Genomic DNA, 20,370 nt, shown 5'->3' with positions numbered 1-20,370 from the left:
CCCGCCGCTTCCGCGTCCGGGCCCCGCCCCGGCCCCGCCCCTGCTCCGCGCGGGATCCGCAGGCCCCGCCCCCGGCCCCGCCCCCTGCCGCGCGCGGGACTCCGCGCCTCTCCCGCGCCCCGCCGGCCCCGCCCCGGCCCGCGCGCGGGGCCACGTGCGCGGTCGGGAGGCGGCCCCGCGCCGCCGCCGCGCGTTTAAATGTCCCGCCGGGCGCGGCCCGCGCCGCGCGCACGGACGGGAGCGGCCGCGCCGTGAGGCAGCAGGCGCCCGGCGGAGCGCGCCCGCGTCCCGCCCTGCCCCACCGGCCCGGCACCCGCCGACCACCCGCTCCCGGGCGGCAAGGGCGCGGCGGTGAGTGAGCGGCCGCGCAGCGGGCGGTGGGCGGCCGCGGGGCGGGGGGGGGGAGCCGGTGGGGCCGGTCCGGCCGCCCGTTGCGCGCCTCTGCCGGCCTTTGTAGGGGGTGTGTGCGGCTCGGGCCCGCTCGGCCCCGTTCCGCGCGGCGTTCGGCTCGCCCCGCCGGCCGAGGCGGGTGCCGTGCGCCGGGAGAGGTGAGTGCGCCGGGCCCGCCCTGCGCGGGGCCCTGCAGGCCGAGCGCCCGCCGGGCACCCCGGGAGGCTCCCGCGGCCGGCGCTCGCTCAGCTTCCCCCTCTCTCCGCAGTGACTGCGCGGACGACAAGGGTCCTGCCAAGGGGGACGCGGGTGCGGAGTACGCCATGCGAGCCCGCAAGAGGAAAGCTGATATGGCCACGGTGAGTGCGGGCCCGGCCCGGTGCCCGCGGGCCAGGGCCGGTGCCCCCTCCGCCGCCGGGCCGGGCCCCCGCGCCCTCGCCGCCTTTTGTTGGGGGTGCGGGCCCCACGCGGTGGGCCGGGTGGGCCTGCGGGGCTGTGCTCCTGGGGGACCCGGCGCGTGTCACAGCTGCCAACAGCTGCTTGTGCCGCGGTTTGTGCTCCGGAAATCATATGTCGCTTTTTGTAGTTCTTACAGGATCCTGATGAAGAAATTGCCAAAATGGAGATGACTAGAAAAAAGCCGTGTGAAAAACAGGTAATTGAATTGGCTTTATATGTAAATATTGTCATCTTGCTTAACCCTGCGCTTACCTTTGCAGAACCTCATTATTTATGGCAACGTGGTGAAACAGGTCTGCTTCAGCCACATGCTGCATAGCAGTGGGCAAGGGGGACTGTTGGCCCTGGTTGATGATGGAGTGTGCAGAACAATACAGTTCATGTTTCAATACGGTTTTGAAACCTTTGTAAGATATAAGGCCTGTGTTGGTCTGAAGCATTATGTTAATGCTGAAGTGAATTCAGCTGTCCTGGGGTTGCAAAGTGCACCTGTCAAGCATTTAGACCTACTCTGCATTTACGTCTCCAGAGAGGTGCAAAAGTATGGTCATGTGCTTATGTACCTTGTACATGTGCTCCTCAAGCAAGCAGACAGGATCATCTCTTGAGGTGGTTCTCTTTGCAGTCATGTCTCTACTTCTCAGTCATCTGGGAAAGAGGAAAGTGTCCCCTTTTCTCCTAGATCAGCTCTATTCCCATTGACAAGGGTAATTATTAGGCAGGCTAAGTAAGGAGTTCCTGGTTAGAACTTGGAAGTGTATACTAGATGCTTGTGGTATAGTAAAACAGTCTTTCTTTCTCTGCAGAGCAAAGGAATATTTCTATAAAGTCACTCTACCTGTGAAAATCAGTCCTGCAGTGGAGGTTGATAGTGACCATTGCCAACTTTCTCATCAAGGCACGTAGAATGAGCCAACTTAAAAAGTCAAAACTAGTTTTGTTGTTGTCCTCTAGTTCCATTTGTGTGCTTTCTGTATTCTTGAAAAGCAGATGCTTTTGGGAGCTCTGTAGGATGCTGTATGATGTTGAAAGCATGATGCTTCTGTACCTTGAGTAGCCTGTGTCCTGGAATAGGTTCATTCCCCTTTTTCCCCTGAACACGTGCTCAGTCCCTGTCACTTCAGCCTGTCACTGCACACGCAGGGTGATGCTGAGGTTGCAGAAGTCACGGTCAGGGTGTGCAGCCTGTCCTCATTTGGTAGGCGAGGCTGTGCATAATGTGGCACATCTAACCCGAAGTGGCAGCTGGAAGGTCTCAGACTGAAGTGCTACCATAACAGATGGGCATCATTGTTTGGAATGGCCTCTGCTTGTTGCAACTGCGTACACTAGTTATCAGTCAACATATTAAGCAGGGCTCAAATGGTGAGCATTTAATGAGGGGATCTCTCCTTCCCTTCTGTCTTTCTTTTGCACAGTATATTAAACTAATTTCTCACTTCTGACAAGGAAGAGCTGCCTGTCCTTCACTGCAACTTTCTCCTTCACCAGAAGATTCATTCTGTTTAAACTGAGCAAGGCCTTCTTGTTCATGTTTATTGCATAATAACAAGGTATTTGTTAGAAAATCTCAGTGGGGCCCCAATTTTACTGTCTTCCGAAAAGACAGTGGAAGGAAACTTGAAGTATCGTTTGCATATGTTGACCTTCAACTTTCAAAGCAGATAAAGGCTTCCAATTTTGTCTCCTTGTTTGTGCTCTTGGCCTGGTAGCCATTCAGTGTTACTTCAGTATGGGTAGGTAAACTAAAACTTAGATAATATAGGCAGTAGGCATCAAAAATCTTTACTTGGGAATTTCTCAAGGTAATTATAGGATGCTGGTGGAATTTGACCCTTTCATTCTATAAACAATAAACAGTATCACGCCTATATATCTTTCGCTACATAGATCAGGTATTTTTGTTGTGACAAAGTAGCCAGATTGTTCCAGATCTGGTTAAAAAAGCTAACATTTGGCTGCACAGCAGCAGCTCTTCAGTCTATGATGTGACACAAGCTATTCTCTGATATAAATTGCCATGGACCACTAATGAGAATATGTTTACGGTTCCAGCAGCAGTATAGCAGGCTGGAATGATAGCCAGGGCGACAGTTACTCTGTGGAGACACGACAGTTCTAAAATGCAAGCAGCTATAAATCCACTGCAGCCTATGCCACATGACTTCTACATTAAATAAATTGTTTACTGACACTAGCTTATCCACAAGGCAAAATATCAGAGTCACATCCCACTTTATGACATCTTCATAGTCAATTCATTAGTTTGCTTCTGTGGAACATAAGGCCTCAGTTCTTAATTAGGATGCCGTTACCCTTTATGTGATGAAAGGGTGGCTATATCATCAGGTCTGTGACAGCAGAATATTGCATAAATTCTGTGTTTGATTTTGGAGAACTGGCACTGCTGTAATTCTGCTAGCAATTCTCATACTAATTCTGGCTGCTTTGTGGGGATGAATACACTTCTGAGGCTCCATGTAAAACAAAATTCATCTAACTAGATTAGAATAATCTGTGTAATTGTGATACAAGTTGCATGGTCACCTCCATATAAAGTGAAGAATTGAATCTATAAGTTAGTTTCTTTAGATGAAACTAGCTAATGTTTTCACATGTGAAGGTGGAGTAAACTCTCAGGAAGGAGTTTTGATCAGTTCCTCACTAGATGTTTTTCAGAATCTGGTTTTAGCATTGTCAGAGTGTTCCACCTAAGTGTTTTAAAAAATAGCATCAAAAAAGTTTCTTTTACTAATCTAGATTAACTTTTGAAGATTCAATTAAAAAACCAAACAAAACAAAGCCCACAAAAAAGGAGTTTAAACTGTATACATGTTGAGAACAGACTTGGCTCTAATCTGGATCAGGACATTTCGACTCTTACTTTAAAGGAGTAGAAGCTCCTATGCTATCCCAATAGGATTGGACCAACTTAATAGTGTGAGTTGCTCTTTTCTGCCTTGTTTGCTAAATCTGGAATTTCCTTCTGATGCAAAGAAAAGTTACTTCAAAGTCATGCATCCTATGAGTGAAAAATGGCTAGAATTATAGGTCTTGCTATTTCTGATGGGCAAACTAAGGCTGTGGACTTGGAAGTGATACCATTGTGTATGGTATAAGGTGCTCCTTTTAGGGTGACAAACAGGCCTGTTCCCCTGCCATGCTGAAAAACCTCTGGTTTGAATGCAGTTCTGTGTCATTCTCTTCCTCCTGCTGCACTCCTTGTTTGTCAGTAGAAGCTCATTCTGGTGCCTCCTAGCTCACGCTGAGATACACAGGTGATTCAGCAGTTTGTATTTTTAGGTGTTTCTTCTTCACTGAAGGTTCTGCCTGGCCTTTAACCAAATAACCCCAGTGGTCAACCTGCTGTTTTGTGTCTGATCTGTATCCTAAAGGTTGTTCAAAAAGATTGTTTTCTATGAATATTTGATGTATCAGTGAATGGTGACATGCTGCAGGAAACTGAGGCCTGCTAATATTTGAGCTTTAAAAAGACTCACACTTCTGAACTCCTGGGTTTTCTCTGTTTGGAACTGTCTGGACTTGGATGCTCTAATGGGCTTATCACCCACCTTCTTCCCTCTTGGTACCTCTCCTCCTAATGAGCCTTCTCAGGTGCTTTTTTCCTCCAGTCTGTCTCTTGCTCTTAGGTCTGAGATTGAGATCAGCATCTGATTAGTTGCTCCTGTACCTGGACCATTACTGTGGGTGTCACCAAGCTTTCTTGCTGGGCTCCACATAGATTTGAAGAGGCCATTCTCCCCACTGATGTTTTTGCTTGTGTGCTGCTTCGGCTCCTCTTTGTCTCAGAAGTAAGCTCAGGACTGTAGTGTTTGCTCTGTTAGGCTGCACAGATTCTGGGTAATATCTGATGCTTTCTGACAGGTCTCCACTTTTGGATTGGCTCTGTGCAAGCCCAAAGGAAGTTCTTCATGGTTTCCTCATACCCTCCCCACCTTAAACTGTTCCTTTTTTCAGTGGTGGCTCCTATTTCCTTACGATTGCAGTGTGAGGTAATGCAATTTCTTGATAGTGTTTCTTACTTTCAGTTGAGTGTCTTGCTAAATCTGTTTTAAGGATTCAAGAGCCTGATTGATATGTTCATTCTCTCAACCAAAATCTGTGCCAGAGTTATGGTGCTTCCTCACCCACGCTAATTAATTCCTGTCTCCTTCCCCATAGGCTGCTTTCTTTTGAGGCCCTGGACATTATTTTCATTCTTGTCTCTAGCTGAGCTGTGTACTTGTAGTGTTGCTCACATCTTTATCCCAGTGTCTTGTTAAGTGACATTATGTTGTCAGAAACTTTGTTTTCCCTTCTTTTCAAAACACCTGAGAGGCTCTTGAACTTTGATTTCTATTTCCTTATAGAAAATTGAGGGTGGTGAAATAGGTTTAGTATTGTTGCATGCAATGTGTCTGAGAGCTTTGTGAGCAAGTCTCCTGTCCTTCAGAAGCTCCTGGTGTAGTAGGCACCTTTAAATAGATACTGTATAATCTACTGCTTTTCTGTTTGCTGATTTACTGATAAGACAGCACTTCTCCAAAGGCTGTTGGCAGCTGGGCTTGCTGTGCAGTTTGGAGAACAAAGTGTGACTAAAGTCTAGTTTTGAGGGAGGACAAAAGTTAATTTTAAGCAACGCTGATGCAACATTTTCATTCAAACTTTCAGTTTGTAATGAGTCTGTAATTTTTAAGATAAGGATACTATTCCCTTGTTTTGCCTCCTCCCCGCCCAAATTAAATCTTGGCATGGCTGGGTATTGTAGCTATGCTGTATTTGCATGTAGAACTCCCAAGAAGAAAAAAGAGACTGATCTTTGAGTCAGTAACTCAAAGTGCAAAGTAGTCTTAGCTGTGAGAGAACTGTGAAATGTGGTTTTTGTTTCATCAAGTCAGTGGTTTCTGTTTGTGAAACTGGTGCAGGAAGGAGCCATTTTGCTGGAAAGTGATATCATATGTAAGAAAGATGGCAAAAATCAGCTGTGGAAGCTTTTTTGCAAGAGGCAAAGTTTCACATAGTATTTTACTTGATGTGCCTAATGATTCTTCTGAACTTGTTTTTAATTTTTTTTTTAACACATTAGAAATCTGTTGGGGAGTTCTGTCCTTTTAGTGGTGCAGAACTGATCAATTTGCAAGAAGATGGCTGACTTCATTATTTAACAGAAATGCCAAATTTTAATTTGCTTAGACATGGTGCTGGCTTTGTATTCTACTGCAAATAAAGTAGTGTTTTCCTGGGGCACTGTGTGAAGTGCCCAAGATCCTGTTTAAGAGTTAGATGGTAGAAGAGTAAACTAGATTTAAGTTCTGGTCCAAATGCCAGGTGAAGTTTTGAATATCTGATGTTTGCAGACTAGGGCAGAATTTGGCATATAAAATTATCAGCTTGGCAGTTTAGTAGCAATTGTTTAACATGTACTTGGCTGTATTCTGAAAATTGGGTCATATGTGCTTTGAGTTTTTATCTTAACTCTGCTAAATGAATGAGTACGAAATCCTACAAACTGTTTTGCTGTGTTCACCATCTGAGATGCTTTGCATGAAAGCATGGCTTCAGGCATATTATCTACATATTCCTTACCAGAAATCCTGACCTCATATTTGGGTCTTTGAGTTCCATCTGCTTGTTCTGTACCTGAGGGCAAGTATATTTTTGGTAAAAACAAAACACAGCATGAGAGTAGGAGGTTTTGACGTGGGTATCCTTCCATGAAACAGTTGTGGGCCTTCAAAAGAGCAGGGTGAATGTTCTTCAGCTTTAGTTCCAAACTTTCTCTAATGTGCTTATAAGCAACATCCCCTCTGCTCAGCTCAGGTGAGGCCACATCTGTAGTATTATGTCCAGCTGTGGGTTCCCCAGTGAAAAAAGAGACTTGAGCGTACAAGAAAGAGTCCAGAAAGGTCCATTAAGGTAATTCAGGAACCAGAGCATCTTGCTGATAAGGAAAGGCTGAGGAAGCTGGGGCTGTTTAGCCTGGAGAAAAGGTCTGTGGCGATTTGTGTCAATTGTTTATAACTATTTGAAGGGAAGATGTGAAGAAGATGGAGCTAAGCTCTTCTTTGTGTGATGGGACAAGAGGAGATGAACACAAACCGAAGCAGAAGAGGTTCCCTGAGTATCGTGGAACGCTTTCTACTGTGAGGGCAGCCAAGCATGGCACAAGTTGTCCAAAATGGTTCTGGAGTCTCCATCCTTGCAGATATTCTAAAGCCTTCTGGACATGGTCCTGGGCAACTGGCTCTTGGTGGTCCTGTGTGAGCAGGGAGCTTGATGAAAAGACCTAGAGGTGCCTTCCAGCCTCTACCATTCTGTGATTCTGTGCAGTTCAAAGAGATAAAACATTGGCAAGAAATTGTGACAGAAGTTATGAGTATTATCTATCTAGAACTAAAACATTTACTTTAAAAAGCATAGCGTAAATTCTCCTGTTTGATTTGCCAGAAGTCCTGGAATAACATTCACGAGCATGCCCACATGCTGATCCCCACTCCGGATAAAGATGACGATCCCGTTCGTGTCGATTACTCGCGCTTTGTCCATCTGAGCGTTGTTCCCACCAGAGCTACCCCACTGCCAGCTCTAGGGTGAGTGTGCTGGGCTGCTGCTGCTCTGCCTTCCTCTTGTCTCATCATCCAAGACTAAACATTGATCTCTTTTAGCTGGGCAAACAAGGATGATGTATGGAAAAACATGATAAACAAAGAAGAGACCTATGTAAGGGATAAATTCTACTTGCAAAGGCACCCCCAGCTGCAGCCTAAAATGAGAACCATCCTTCTAGACTGGCTTATGGAGGTAAGCTTTTCTGTGCTTGTGAGTGTTTCAAGTGTGCTTTTGTTGAAGTGCACTAATAACTGTCATGAGTGCACTTCAGGAGCATGTTTAGCTCCAGATACTTGTCTTCATCTTAAATTTTGTCAATGAATGACACCAAACTTAAAGACTATATGATGTACTGAGCTGATGATTTGCAGACTGTCAATACTTTCTGTTACTCATTCAGATTGATAGTGGGCAATAATCAATTTGTCCCTAACACAGGCTAAGCTTTTAAGGTCACACTGCAGACAACGACTGAACAAATAATTACAAAAGTCACTGTAAGAAGGAAGGTGGGAAGCTCAGAGATCAGATCCATCTTCCAGCCTTTTTATCTGTTTTTGTCATGCAGAATGTGCTACACCTCCTCTTTTGTCTGAGTCTGTTTCACTATTTGGATGACTTGGTGGCATAATCCCTGTTCTTAGTTTTAAACAGCTTGTGAGAATTTTCTCTTTTGAGGTGTTGGAATGATGGATCTTTGCAAAAAATGAGGACCTGATGTTCTGACATTGTTGGAACATGTGCTTGCGTTTCCTAGAAGGGTTTTCACTGTGATCTGTTTTTTCTCTTAGAAGTTACTGTAATGGCAGTCATCTTGTGTCAAAGGAAACTGTTTAACTCTTGCAGTTAGTTAAAATGTTACTTCACAATAGCAGTGAAGTAGAAAGCAAATATAACTTTTCTGTCTATCTCATGCTTTTTTTTTTAATACATATGTAACATCTAGTTTTGACTTTTTAACACTGTTCTTGACCTTTGTAATCTCTGTTGTCTCTCCAGGTTTGTGAAGCCTACAAACTTCATAGAGAAACTTTTTATTTAGCACAAGATTTCTTTGATCGCTTTATGGCAACACAACAGGATGTTGTAAAAACACTATTGCAGCTTATTGGTGTCACTTCTCTATTCATAGCAGCAAAGCTTGAGGTAAGTGTCTCCTGCTTTACTTACCATAAAAATGTGAATGGACACACAGCACACTTATTGGATGCTGGACACATTGTGGAAAGCTTTATGGCATTACTTGCTATCATTTTTTTCAAATGGGAGACAGAACAAAGATTTTTTTTTTCCAACATTCCTGTTTTTTAGAAGTGGGTAAAATTATACTGTGATGTTAGCTAGTTTTCTCATTTGAGAATTCAGTGTTGGAATAAATCTAAAGTTTTAGTTGTAGTTGGTAAATGAATTTTTGGCTGGCTGCTGTATACAGAGACCATTTGTTGCAATTTTATTGCAATAGAGTACCTACTGCATGATAGTCTGAGCTATTATTGACTGGAGCAATAAATTTGAACTACTAAAATACACAGTGCTTTTAAAGTTCTTAGTCATTTAAGAGTGCTGCTGTTCAGTCTGTTCTTAAGCAAGAGAGAAAAGGCCTTTTCTTTAGGATGCTTAAAAAAATCTTGATGTCAGTTATGATACAATCACAGTGGTGCTGTTGTAAAACAGTGTAGGTTTGTGCTGATGCATCCAAAGTGAGAGTTGAAGGCCATGATGAACAAGAAATCTGTGTCTATTAAAGGCAGAGAGCACAGGATTTAGAATGGGGGGATAAGGAACACCTGAAACTAGTTGCAGCCTGTTCCACAAATTAAATACTTGATCTCCTATCTTGCAGGAAATTTATCCACCAAAGTTGCACCAGTTTGCCTATGTTACAGATGGAGCCTGTACAGAAGATGAAATCATCAGTATGGAATTGATCATTATGAAGGTAATATTTACAAGTGGAATTAGTTTTTAAAAATGTATAGCACAATCAGACTAAAAGCAGAGTTTCGCAGTTAATCTTAGGTGCTGCTAAGAGGCACAGTTTCTCTTACTAATTGGAAAGCAGTGTTTTCTTTAGGTAACAAGTGATCTAAAGCATCCACCAGTATGTGTGTATTAACAAAATTATTTGTTCCCTGACTGTATCAGCAGGAAGAGCTACAGGAGAGTCTTTGATTTGCACTTTCTAAAGATGCCTTAACCAACTGGGATTAGAGCTTGTGATTGTTTAACCATCTTGCATGGTTTAAGTTAGGAACTTAACTTTAATTGGCACTGAAGTCTTGTATATGTCTGTTTTTTCAGGCTCTTAATTGGAACTTAAATCCACTGACAGTTGTATCGTGGCTAAACATTTACCTGCAAGTTGCATATTTAAATGATCTTTATGAGGTAATGCTGCCACAATATCCACAGCAGATATTTGTACAAATAACAGAGGTAAGACTGATTTCCTTTAAATGCTCTTTCACCTGGAAAAGTGTTTTCCTGTCAGGCTTACTAAACATCTGTTGTCTTTTAGCTCTTGGATCTCTGTGTGCTGGATATTGGCTGCTTGGAATATACCTATGGAATACTTGCAGCTTCTGCTTTGTATCACTTCTCTTCATCTGAGTTGATGCAGAAAGTTTCAGGTATTGGCATTTATAGACTTAAATCTTGTGTGTTGGCAAATATGTCCTCATTCAGGCAGATAAGCATGTGTCTTGTGTTGCAGGTTATGAATTCTGTGAGATAGAGGACTGTGTGAAATGGATGGTCCCGTTTGCCATGGCTCTAAGGGAAGTAGGAAGCTCCAAACTCAAACACTTTAGCGGGATAGCTCCTGAAGATTTGCACAATATACAGATGCACATAAACAGCTTTGATTTGCTGGTATGTATGTGCAGAATGAAAACAAAAGCCTGTCTGAAATCTCTGAAGTCCTGTTTCTTTGGTTAGGACATACAGTCAACGTAAGAGAAGCATGAACAGGTTGAGACTGAGTGTATTTAGATTATAAAAGGCATACAGTTGTAGTCCTGATCCAAAATTCTTGAGACAAAGACTTTTCTTGGGACTGTCTTGTTCAGTATTTAGTTTAAAAAGATGATTTTAAAAGATGTGCCTTCAGCCTCTCATGTCAAAAGCATATAATTACCCTAGAAATCAGAAGAATTTCTCTACCCTTTGGGATACTTCAAGTACCATGTGTTAGACCTTTCTCTCTAGGAAATACCACTAACATAGTCTTGTCTGATCCAGAGAAAAGTAAAGATTGATCACTTGAGACTGATCTAGTGTGACTGTTATGTGACAGTGGTCATTGACAAGCAGTGGTTTTTAGTGTGAGAAACTTGCAGAGGATGAAAATTTCGTTCAACAAATTGTGGTTTAAGCTACTGGGGTTAGTTTTTTGCTTTAGGTTATTAAATTCTAGGTGGAAGTTAAAGTTCTTCCTGCTCAATTGTTTCTTTCAGGAAATTTTGCTTTCAGGAAAGTACAGGAGTGCTTGTATGTTATGAATGCCTAATGCTAATCATCAGATTCTAAAAACTAACACTGACCTCTTTGAGTTGTACTACAAGTAACTGCTGTTTACTATGTCATTTATCAGTTACTGTTTGGGGGGTTAGATATGCATATGCTTTTCCAAATTAACAATCTATCAGATTATAAAACACTGAATTCTATTGATCTGTTCCCTAGATATGCCAAAGTAAAGATTTTTTTTTCTCTTTTTCATGTGCTTTCAGGACAGAGCTCAAGCAAAACAAGCCATATTGGCTGAACAAAATAGGACTTCACCTTTCCCCACTGGTGTCCTTACACCACCACAAAGTAGCAAGAAACTGTCTTCTGGACTGCAATCAATATGACTTCAGGAACTGTTGACAGACAATTTTGCTGAAGTGCCTGTTCTGCTGGTTTTAGCTCCTGCTCCATTACAGAAATGCTGCCAGTGAAGTTCATAAGCTTTCACGGAATCTGAAAAGGAAACCTTACTTTCATGTGACAGAAGTTTTTCTATTTGAAATAGTTTTATTGAATGTTAAAATATTTTAAAGAAATGGATCAAGTACACCAGCCACTTGAAAGAACACTGAAGTGTGCTCCAGATGCTGCTACGGAGGGTGATGCTTGATCAACTGTTCAGAAAAAGGGCTTGAAGTTTAGATTAGTTACTGTGCCTGTTTGTCCTTTGGGTAATCTGCAGATTTCAGTCCCTTGTTGACAAATGGGCAAAAAGTGCTGAGGAAGACATTTCAAAGCCTCTTTTTTGAATGGTTGGCTTACGACTTGATGCCTTTTAAAAAACTCTTTATTGTAAAAGCTGCTATGTCTCTGTGTATTCATTTTTAATAAAAATGCTGTCTAAGACAGCTGGTTTTATGTATATTTCTATATTTCTTTTAACTATGATCAGTTAAGACTTTTTCAGACTGTGACCATTAATAAGTGTGGGAGTCGGGGATGAATGGTGTAGTAAGTATTGCTTTATTTATTTACCACTAATTGACTTATCCATGGAAACTTTCTATTTGGATACTAAGGTAAAATTGTCATGTTGGGCTACTTGGATTTCCTCTAGCCAGGTACAGGAGGCTGGGGAAGGGATAATAGACATGACAAGTACATGAGGAATGCTTCCTTAACATTCTGTAATGATTCTTACTGGGAAATTCTTGAATCGGGTTGTCTGGATTGTTACCCTGAGGTAATCAGTAGGAAAAGTCTACCTCTTCCTAAAAAATAATTTAAACATTAGGGGTTTGGCACAGTATTTGACAAACAATCATGTGTGCAGAGTTTAATTCTGGGGAGGTATGTGCCTTGTTACAGGGAAGTCTTTGACCTTTGCAATGTCTGAGAATCACAGAGGTCCTAGTGGGACATTTTCTGAAAACTCATGGTTCTGGAGAAGAGGGGAACACAGAAATAAATGGTTCTTTGTTTTTTGCATGTTTTTTGGTGCTTGCTTTGAAGGACTGTTCAATAACACTGAAAACTTTTGTGAGACTACCAGGGTTCATCATGTCCTGCTGCAGATCACTTAAATGCTACATTAATATTTCAGGAAGCTCTTATTATGTTGTTGGTTAGATTTTTTTTTTAACAATAGTTTCCAGCAAGGCTGCTTTTTATTATTATTTTTTTAAGTTATTCTGCTATTTTCTCTTTCCTGACCCAGTATTCTGATAAATGTTAAAGCTTTAATGTAATAAAAACGCCTGTGGTAATCGATGGTAAGCAAGTTCTTTGGTGCTGCTGGCTTTTTTTCCTTGCAATGAATGGTTATAAGTTCTGTGTTAACAAGTGCAAATGTGAGCTGAACATGTTTGCTGGTGCCAGTTTAGAGAGGTTTTAATTTCTCAGAGAATTGCATGTCCTAGACAAAGGGGATGTTATTTTTACTGATTATTGAAAGATTTGCCAAGACATATTTTGGTGCTTTGTCCTTAAATGTAGAACACAAAATGGGGGTAGATGAGGGAAGCTAATCCTCCTGAAAGGTAGTGTCTAGGCTTACTTCCTAAATCAGCAACTGTGCTTCAGTGCTAGGCCTTTTGGTGTTTATTTTCAGATCTTAGTCCCTTTTGGATGTTTCACAACAAAATCACAATTCCATTTTTTAATTTCTAACTGTCCTTTTAAAAATGGGGATTGCATTTAACTGTTCAAGAAAATGTCCTGTAACAATATTAGAGATATGGTAAACTCTTAACTTTGAGTTTAAGCTAAATATTTAACTGTTTAATACCTATGCAAGAGTGAATGTAGATGTTCCATGTGCTTCTGGGCTGTACAGGAAACCAGGATCTGAGAGATAGATACACCTGTGAATTAAACTTGTTCAGACAACGGGCCTCTCTCCAAATGTGACCTCTGCTTCGGATGGTAATCCTGTTAATTTGAGAATTCTTTTGTGAAAGGTCAGCCTCCTTTATTCTGATGGAAGGCAGTGTGTTCAGAGCATGGAGATGGTGGCTTTGCAGCTCCCCAGGTAGGAATGCAGTCACATCCCAGCTGGGGGGACTTAACCTTGAGAGCTATTTTCTTACTTTTGCACCTTTTAAAAGAATTGTTTCTGGTTTTCTATTGTCACACATGGATACTGTGTTGTCTGTCTGGTGCTGCCTTTCTAGGTACCTTGAAAAATAATTGCACTGGTTGCCACTAGCTGAAAAGAAGACTTTTAGAGAAGAGTGCAGGTAATTTTAAGGAAGATAGTTGTCCCTGTTAGAAAAAAGCCAACCACCTCCAAGAGGGAGCTTCCTCCCTATTTCTTTCCTTGTGAATCCTATTCTAAATTTCAATCCTGGCCCAGTCTGGTGGAGGAAAGTAAGCTCTGCCTGGCTAGGTAAGAGGAAAAGGTGTTAGGGCTGAAGTTAGTGCAAATAAAAAATATTTGGCTGATACCAAATATTATATTCCTGCAGGCTCTGACCTCAGATGTGTTACCCCAAGAGGTGGGGAGAGGTCTCCGGGGGGAAACAGCCCCAGGATGATGCAGGAGGGGCAGCACTGGGCAATCCTGAGAAAGCAATTTAGCTGTGCAGTGCTGCGCACTCCTCAACTGGAAACTGTATCTCCTTAATAGCTCCAGACCAGCATAAAGCATGCTGCAAAGTAAATTGAATTTGCAGTAACCCAGGTGGTGTATGATTATCTTCTCCTCCTGAAAGGTTTGTCATAACAATGCATCAAACCCTCACCTTGGTCTGAAAGCTGGGGGCATCAGAGAAACTGAACAACAGAAATTAATCCAGTGCTAATTTTGCATTACTGCTACTGTAAAATTGGAAGTCGGGGGTTGCTGTGGGTATATTGAAGGAAATAACCCCAAATGAGTGAGCTGAGGCTGCAGTTGTGAGCTGGGGTGGAGGGGAACAGGGCTGGTGAGCAGAAAGGATGAAGGCATGGCAGTCCCCGCTGAGACAGCCAGATGCTCAGCTCTTGTAAATGCTGTAGGTACCTAACAGAAATAGTTATTGGTATAAATAGTTCACAGAAATACTTCTGCATAGCTTGTCTGCCCTAAAGCAGGAGGGTGGTTTCTCTGGTTCTACTTCTAGGTCTCAGGTCAGCATCTCCTCTTGGTTCTCAGGAATTACAACACGAGGGCTTTATTACATCCCTGCTTGCAGAAGGTGGAGGCAAGAACCAGCCCTCAGGCCTGGCTCAGGGTTCTCTCTATTCCTGGGTGCTATTTGCTGCCCACACAGCACAGCAGCCTGAATCCAGGAGGGACTGTCCCACCCACCCTGGCTGGGTGGGACACTTCTTCAGCCAGGCTGTCAGGTCAGACCTCACTGCCAGTGTTCGAGGCTCACAGCAGCATCCGCTCTTGGGGGAAGTGTCAGGGAACCTCAGCTTCAGCTTGGGAGTTGCCATAGCCTACAATGGGCTGTTTTCCAGGCTTTATTTGGAGTAACACCTGCGAGGTAAAGGCCTCTGGAACAGCTGGGGGTCAGTGTGCAGTGCAGCAGGGGGCTGGTGATCGTGCAGGTTGACATTGGATGTACCTGCTTCCCCTCGTTTGTTGGCATGAACCTTCTGTTCTGGGGATTCAGGGAACTGCTTTCTCTAGGTATTTATCAACGTGCATTTAAAGCACCAGATTATTCCATACCCCATCTTCCACAAGCCTCTACCATCAAAAAAAGAGCAACACTGGCCTATGCTGTGAAATAACAGGTTATTTGTCTAGCCTTGAATTTGTTGGGGGATTAAGAACAGCTCTACCTTGCTGGTAAGGCCAGGGGCAGCTTGGCCTGGACTCCTGTGGTCTCTGTTCAGGTTTGGCATTTTAAATAGGGATGTAGCTCTGTCATGTGCTGCCTGTGGCAGGAAGCAGCAGGGTTCTTCCCCTTCTGGTCATCCTGCCCTCGCCCCAGCTGTGGGGTGGCCAGTCAAGGTGGAGAAACTAGAGGTTTGGGGGTTGTATTTTATTTTTGTGTATCTGTGAGATGGCAGAAGAAAAGTATGTACAAATATGAGCAGACTTTCATGTCCATTTCTTGTTGTTATAGCAATTTGTGAAACCTCTGCTTTGAAGTTAAAACTACAGCAGAGCACTCATTTGGCTTGAGTTGGGTAGTATTTTGATGATGATCCTGTTCTCTTTCAGCCACACTCTCTGCAAACCAGCTTTAAAGTACAAAATGTGTTTCTCTCAAATTTGAGTAGTCCACTATTGCCACAGCTTATACATAATCAAACATTTAACTAAGACTGCAGAATATTGCAATGCTATATGAGCCATTCCTTTCAATCTCTTGAAATAGTAAGTTTATGTCCAGCAGAAAGGGTAGGTTTGTATTTGAAGCTTTTTATTTCTGTGAAAGGTGAGTTTCACATTAGAAAAAGAAAGGAAATATTCTTTGTAGGCTGAATAAAACCAGGGATTTCAAAACTCCCCAGACTGACATGGGCAAATTAAATGAGATGGCTTTCAAGGAAGGAAGGAAGACCTTTCTGATCCCAGGGGCTTTGGTCCTACAGATGCTGGCAATTCAGGGGAGCAGACTGTCTACTGGAAGTGCAAATCTACTTGAAAACTGGTTTTGTTTTACCAAGCCAAACATATTCTCACGTAACTGGTATAGTAAGAAAGCAAATGTTTTTATAATGCACTGATTTTTTTGATTTTCAGCATGATGGCAATAATATGCAAGGAGGAAAAATATGAAATACTAAAGGTTTGCCTCAGCATATGTGTTTGCCTGGGATATGAGGAAAAATTGTGTGCAGCTTCTCCCACCTGGTGCTTGTTCTGTCAGATGTGCCCCAGCCCTGCTCCTGGGGTGGAGGAGAGCAAGTGCCTGACAAGAACTGTCTTTATTTGAGGGGAAAAGGTTTCCTTTATCAGCCTGTGCTGTAATGAGTCTCAAATGTGAACTTTTGCCTTGGCTTGGCTAAAGAAGTAAGAGTTTTGTTGCTTTCTTAAATTCCCATGACTATTGAAAGAAGAGACGTCACTTTGTTTATGGACAGTGGCTGGGGAAGGGAAATGCTTCTGTAAATCTAAATGCACTTAATGTCTTTCTGGCAATACTACAATTGGTCACTCTTCATTTAAAAACCAGTATTTGGTCACATATAATATACTTTTATACTATTAAGGTAACATCAAAGCATCAAATGTTTGGATTTCTCACAAACTGTATATAGTAGCATTCCTTGAAAATTAAATAAGGGGTTTAACCAAGAGCTAAACAATTTTCCTGACAGAGAAAAGCAACAAGCCTGAACTTTTTCTGGAAAATCATGCAGTTATCACGTATGGTGGTGGCTGTTTTTCCTGGTGCTAAAAGCATAGCTGGGTCTATTTTCTTCCTTTGGGGGGCAGATTCTTTTATTTCAGTAGGGTCAGGAGCCCAAAGTAACTTATGCACAGATGTGTTTCCAGAAACAAGCTGTTGGTGACACAAGGATGTGAAGTCGACTAAAGCTGACAGGGTGAGCCTGGCTGGTCTGCCTGAGCAGGGAGCAGACACTGCTCTGATCTAGGATTGTTGCTTTTTTCTTAAATATGGATGGACGAGGCCATTCTCAATATGGATGGCTTGGCTGGAAAGAGGAGAGTAAAAATGTAATGAAACTGTGTAGGAATGTGTTTGGGCTCCTCCCAAGGCAAAAGGAAAAGTAGGGACAGCTGTGATTTGCTCAGGTTATCGTGTTCAGACTCCAGTTACACAAACTTACCTATGGAGTGCTCTGTGTGCAACCAGGATAAATGGTTTGAGCTTTCTTGGATTGGATCCCAGAGCAGCAGCATCAGATGGAGAAGAGTAATACGGTGCTTTGTTTTGCAGTTCTGTGCAAGGTGTTTGGATTTTTTGGGGGGAGGGCACTCTATCAGGACACCAGCCTCTGCAGCTCAGCACCTCAGCCCAATTTTTCTACGTGTCAGGAGTTATTGACCATTACAAGACTTAAAAGATAACCTTTATCTTTTCACCCCATTATCCATCTTCCAGTTCTTACCAGATGCCAATGTCATTTCTGGACTGTGCAGCTCACAGAGAGGTTTGGTTGTTACACTTGGGTTTAAGATCAGTCTGAGAATAAACAAGTTGCTTTCTCACCTCAGCCAGACCTGCCAAATGCTGCTGTCTGATGTGGGTAAAGCTGATGTTTCTGGGCTCGCAGGAGGCACCCCTCTTACCTCTGCCAGAATGATGATGATGACGATGTTATTTGAGCACAGGAGAGGGCAAATGAAAACCTTTTTATATCTCTGATTGGGAAGTCTGGTTGTCAGCCTTGTGAGAGCAGAGAAAAATGTTTTCATTTTGGCCAAAATCCTGCAGAATGAAGAATGCTCTGAGGAAAGGTTAGCTGATCCTGCATGGTGTTATTAGTATTCTGGGCTTCAGTCAGGAGATTAATAATAGCCACAGACAGTGTCTCTTCATATTAAAGTGTCTTCACATGAGTAGTTTGGGTGAGTGCAAAAGGACTGCAAGGCACAAGCAAGCTGTCTTGTCTCGCCCCAACTGACAATGAGTCAACACTTTAATATAAAGAACAGACAGTTGGTAACAGTCATTAACATAACAAAGTGCCCTATAGATCACTCCAAATTCATCTGACTGTTTTTAAGCAAATGTTTTCCCCTGAGAAGTGGCAACGGAACAATTTGTTGAATGTTTTGCTGCCTGGGCCACCCTGTTCTGCTGGGAGTGGGAGAGGTGCTGCTTGTGGGATGGCTGGTCTCGAAACCCCTTAATAGGGGGTGGTATTTGCTTGCAGTGACTGGGTTGGTTGGTTTTTTTTAACCTGATTTCCTACCAAATCTGGACTCATGGGTTTTTTTTTTTTTTTTTTGTGGTTCCTCTCCCCACTTCCCTGTCTCTTGGCTTCCTCTATTGGACAACTTAAGGAAGATCTGACTTCTAATGCAGGTAAGAAGAAAAAGGAGTCAGACAAGCTACTGATCCTCTGTGAAGGAGCAACACAGGCTCAGACACCATGCTCTCTGCTTGGCCACACCCTGGACGAGTGATGGTGGAGGCTCTGTGCTGGCAGGATCAAAGGTGGGAAGAGAGGAAGAAGGAATTGGGGCTGTAGCACTGGTGGTTGTGAAGCACATCTGGCATTGAACTGGGATGAGCCTAAGAGGAGCCCCAAGGAGGGAGGAAATGCCATACACAAAAGCAGGTCTGTTACTGGTCCTCATGGAGAAATCTGCATGACTTCCTTGCATAACATTGTGCTGGGAGGATGCAGGGGATGCACTGGTGCAACACACCAGGAAGTCATCCTGCATCTGCCCAGAGCAACCCGGTGGTGCTGTTGCTGTAACTTCCACGTGCTCTCGGACTATGGCAGGGCTCCAGGCTTCTCCTGCCATTCCCAAGGACTGTCTGCCACTGGCAGAAGGTCTGGAAGTGCCAGCAGCTGCAGTGGGTGTGGATCCTGCTGCTGCCCATTGGACTTTCTCCCCAGCTGCCTTCCTAAAGACAAAACACCTTTCCAGGGACTGCTGTCATGGAAAGGGTTGGCTCTGGACAGGTAAATTGTGGGAGTCTGGGGCACTCTGTGCTGGCTGAGTGGCACCACAGGTGAAGTTACTACAGCGGCCCAGGCAGGGGCTGGTTTGAGAGGCATCACTTCCCTGCTATGACTGCAGACCTGACTTTGCTGAGTGCCTGCGGGTGGATCGGCACCTCGAGGGCAGCTGCAGGCACATGGGATGGCTGGGTTTTTTGGGATGGCTGGGTTTTTTGGGATGGCTGGGCTCTCTGGGATGGCTGTGTGTGCTTTGGGACCTGCTGCTCACCTGCACGAGAGAGAAATCCCAGACTCTCCCCAGCTGTTGTGTCAGAGGGGAGCCAGAGGAGCCTGCCCCAGCTCTGCCACTGCCACCACGGCAGGGTGGCCGTGCGTGCTGGCGGTCACTTCTGGGGGTGCGTGAATGTCCCTTTGTGCAGGGCTGCGCTGGGGGCTGTGCTCCTTCAGGGCTGCCAAGAGAGGGCTGGAAGACGGGACCCGGCTGGGCCAGGGGCCGTGGGGATGCAGCTCAGCGGCCCCACGCTCATCGACTTAATTGGGGCTGCGCCGGGGGCTGGAGGAACGCGGGACGGCCGCGATTCTCACGGCGCGGGGAGGCTCCCGGCCGGCCAAATCATTAACGTCAATTAAGTACAGAATGTGTAGATTACTGACATGTTATTGTTAGGGCTCTAAAGGAAATATAATTAATAAATCCCCCCCACACACACCCCCCAGCAAGAGGCAGCCCTTTGTGCTCCCTGCCGGCACCGTCTATCTCCTCCCGCAGCCCCACGCTCCCTTCAGCAGCCTCGGACAGCGTTAACATTTGAATTAACATAAAATCACTTTCTGAAGTCTGTTACCATTTATAATGTTGCTGTACTTTGCCTGATGATTTCATTTTTTTCTGTCAGTTTGAGCTCGGTGAGGGGTTTCTTCTTTTTTCAAGTGATACCAAACATAGACCCATTATGCTGCAAAAAAATCTCATATTTGTTTAATGATTTCCCATTGGTATCTTTGTTGCTATGAACCAAAGCATTAAATAGAAGCCAGCACGTTAATGCCATGTTGTTCTACATAATAAATTTGAATATCCCCCAATGAATATTTTTAACAGGAATTTTCTGAATAAAATGCATCTGTGCCAGGGTATTACTAATTACTTAAAATCAGTTTTTGACATTTAATGTTGACATCTAAAATATTTCCTTTAATTTTTGGTTGCTTCTGCAAACAGAAATGATGGCATTCGTCCTAAGGAAGGCTGGGTGGACAAATAAGACTTTTACTCACACTGAAATGAAAAGCAATAAAGAAAATGTGTTAAATGTCAACAGTAAAGCATATCTTCTCTCCACGTATTATGAGGAGAATATACCCCAAAATATGCATACACACACAAAAAAAAAAATCCTTCAAGTGACTTAATAC

General features: G+C 43.6%; 1 protein-coding gene across 2 annotated transcripts; it reads left to right on the top strand.

Annotated features, from left to right (window-relative positions):
• The first annotated feature begins 256 nt into the window (after nucleotides 1–256).
• CCNE1 (cyclin E1) lies at nucleotides 257–11,832 on the top strand. 2 transcript variants are annotated; one of them, XM_053953249.1, is made up of 11 exons: nucleotides 257–351; nucleotides 659–749; nucleotides 977–1,045; nucleotides 7,297–7,439; nucleotides 7,515–7,650; nucleotides 8,458–8,604; nucleotides 9,302–9,397; nucleotides 9,760–9,894; nucleotides 9,977–10,088; nucleotides 10,172–10,329; nucleotides 11,190–11,832. In XM_053953249.1, exons 2-11 carry the CDS (start codon nucleotides 714–716, stop codon nucleotides 11,310–11,312), a joined length of 1,155 nt encoding a protein of 384 aa, XP_053809224.1. In that variant the 5' UTR covers nucleotides 257–351; nucleotides 659–713; the 3' UTR covers nucleotides 11,313–11,832. The 2 variants fall into 2 exon arrangements, with proteins under 2 accessions (XP_053809224.1, XP_053809223.1); XM_053953248.1 differs by lacking the exon at nucleotides 257–351 and adding an exon at nucleotides 432–548.
• The last annotated feature ends 8,538 nt before the right edge of the window (nucleotides 11,833–20,370 follow it).

This window comes from Vidua chalybeata, chromosome 11 (genome assembly GCF_026979565.1).
Source record: "Vidua chalybeata isolate OUT-0048 chromosome 11, bVidCha1 merged haplotype, whole genome shotgun sequence".
Taxonomy (NCBI): Eukaryota; Metazoa; Chordata; class Aves; order Passeriformes; family Viduidae; genus Vidua; species Vidua chalybeata.
Note: the sequence above shows the minus strand (reverse complement) of the source record. Positions and strands in the feature narration are given on the sequence as shown.

What these genes read in the sequence shown, in the direction of transcription:
- CCNE1 (XM_053953249.1), top strand. Translation starts at nt 714, where the DNA reads ATGCGAGCCCGCAAGAGGAAAGCTGATATGGCCACG. An exon ending in GGAAAGCTGATATGGCCACG is followed by an intron (nt 750 to 976) that starts GTGAGTGCGGGC and finishes CGCTTTTTGTAG; the next exon opens with TTCTTACAGGATCCTGATGA. An exon ending in ACCCCACTGCCAGCTCTAGG is followed by an intron (nt 7,440 to 7,514) that starts GTGAGTGTGCTG and finishes GATCTCTTTTAG; the next exon opens with CTGGGCAAACAAGGATGATG.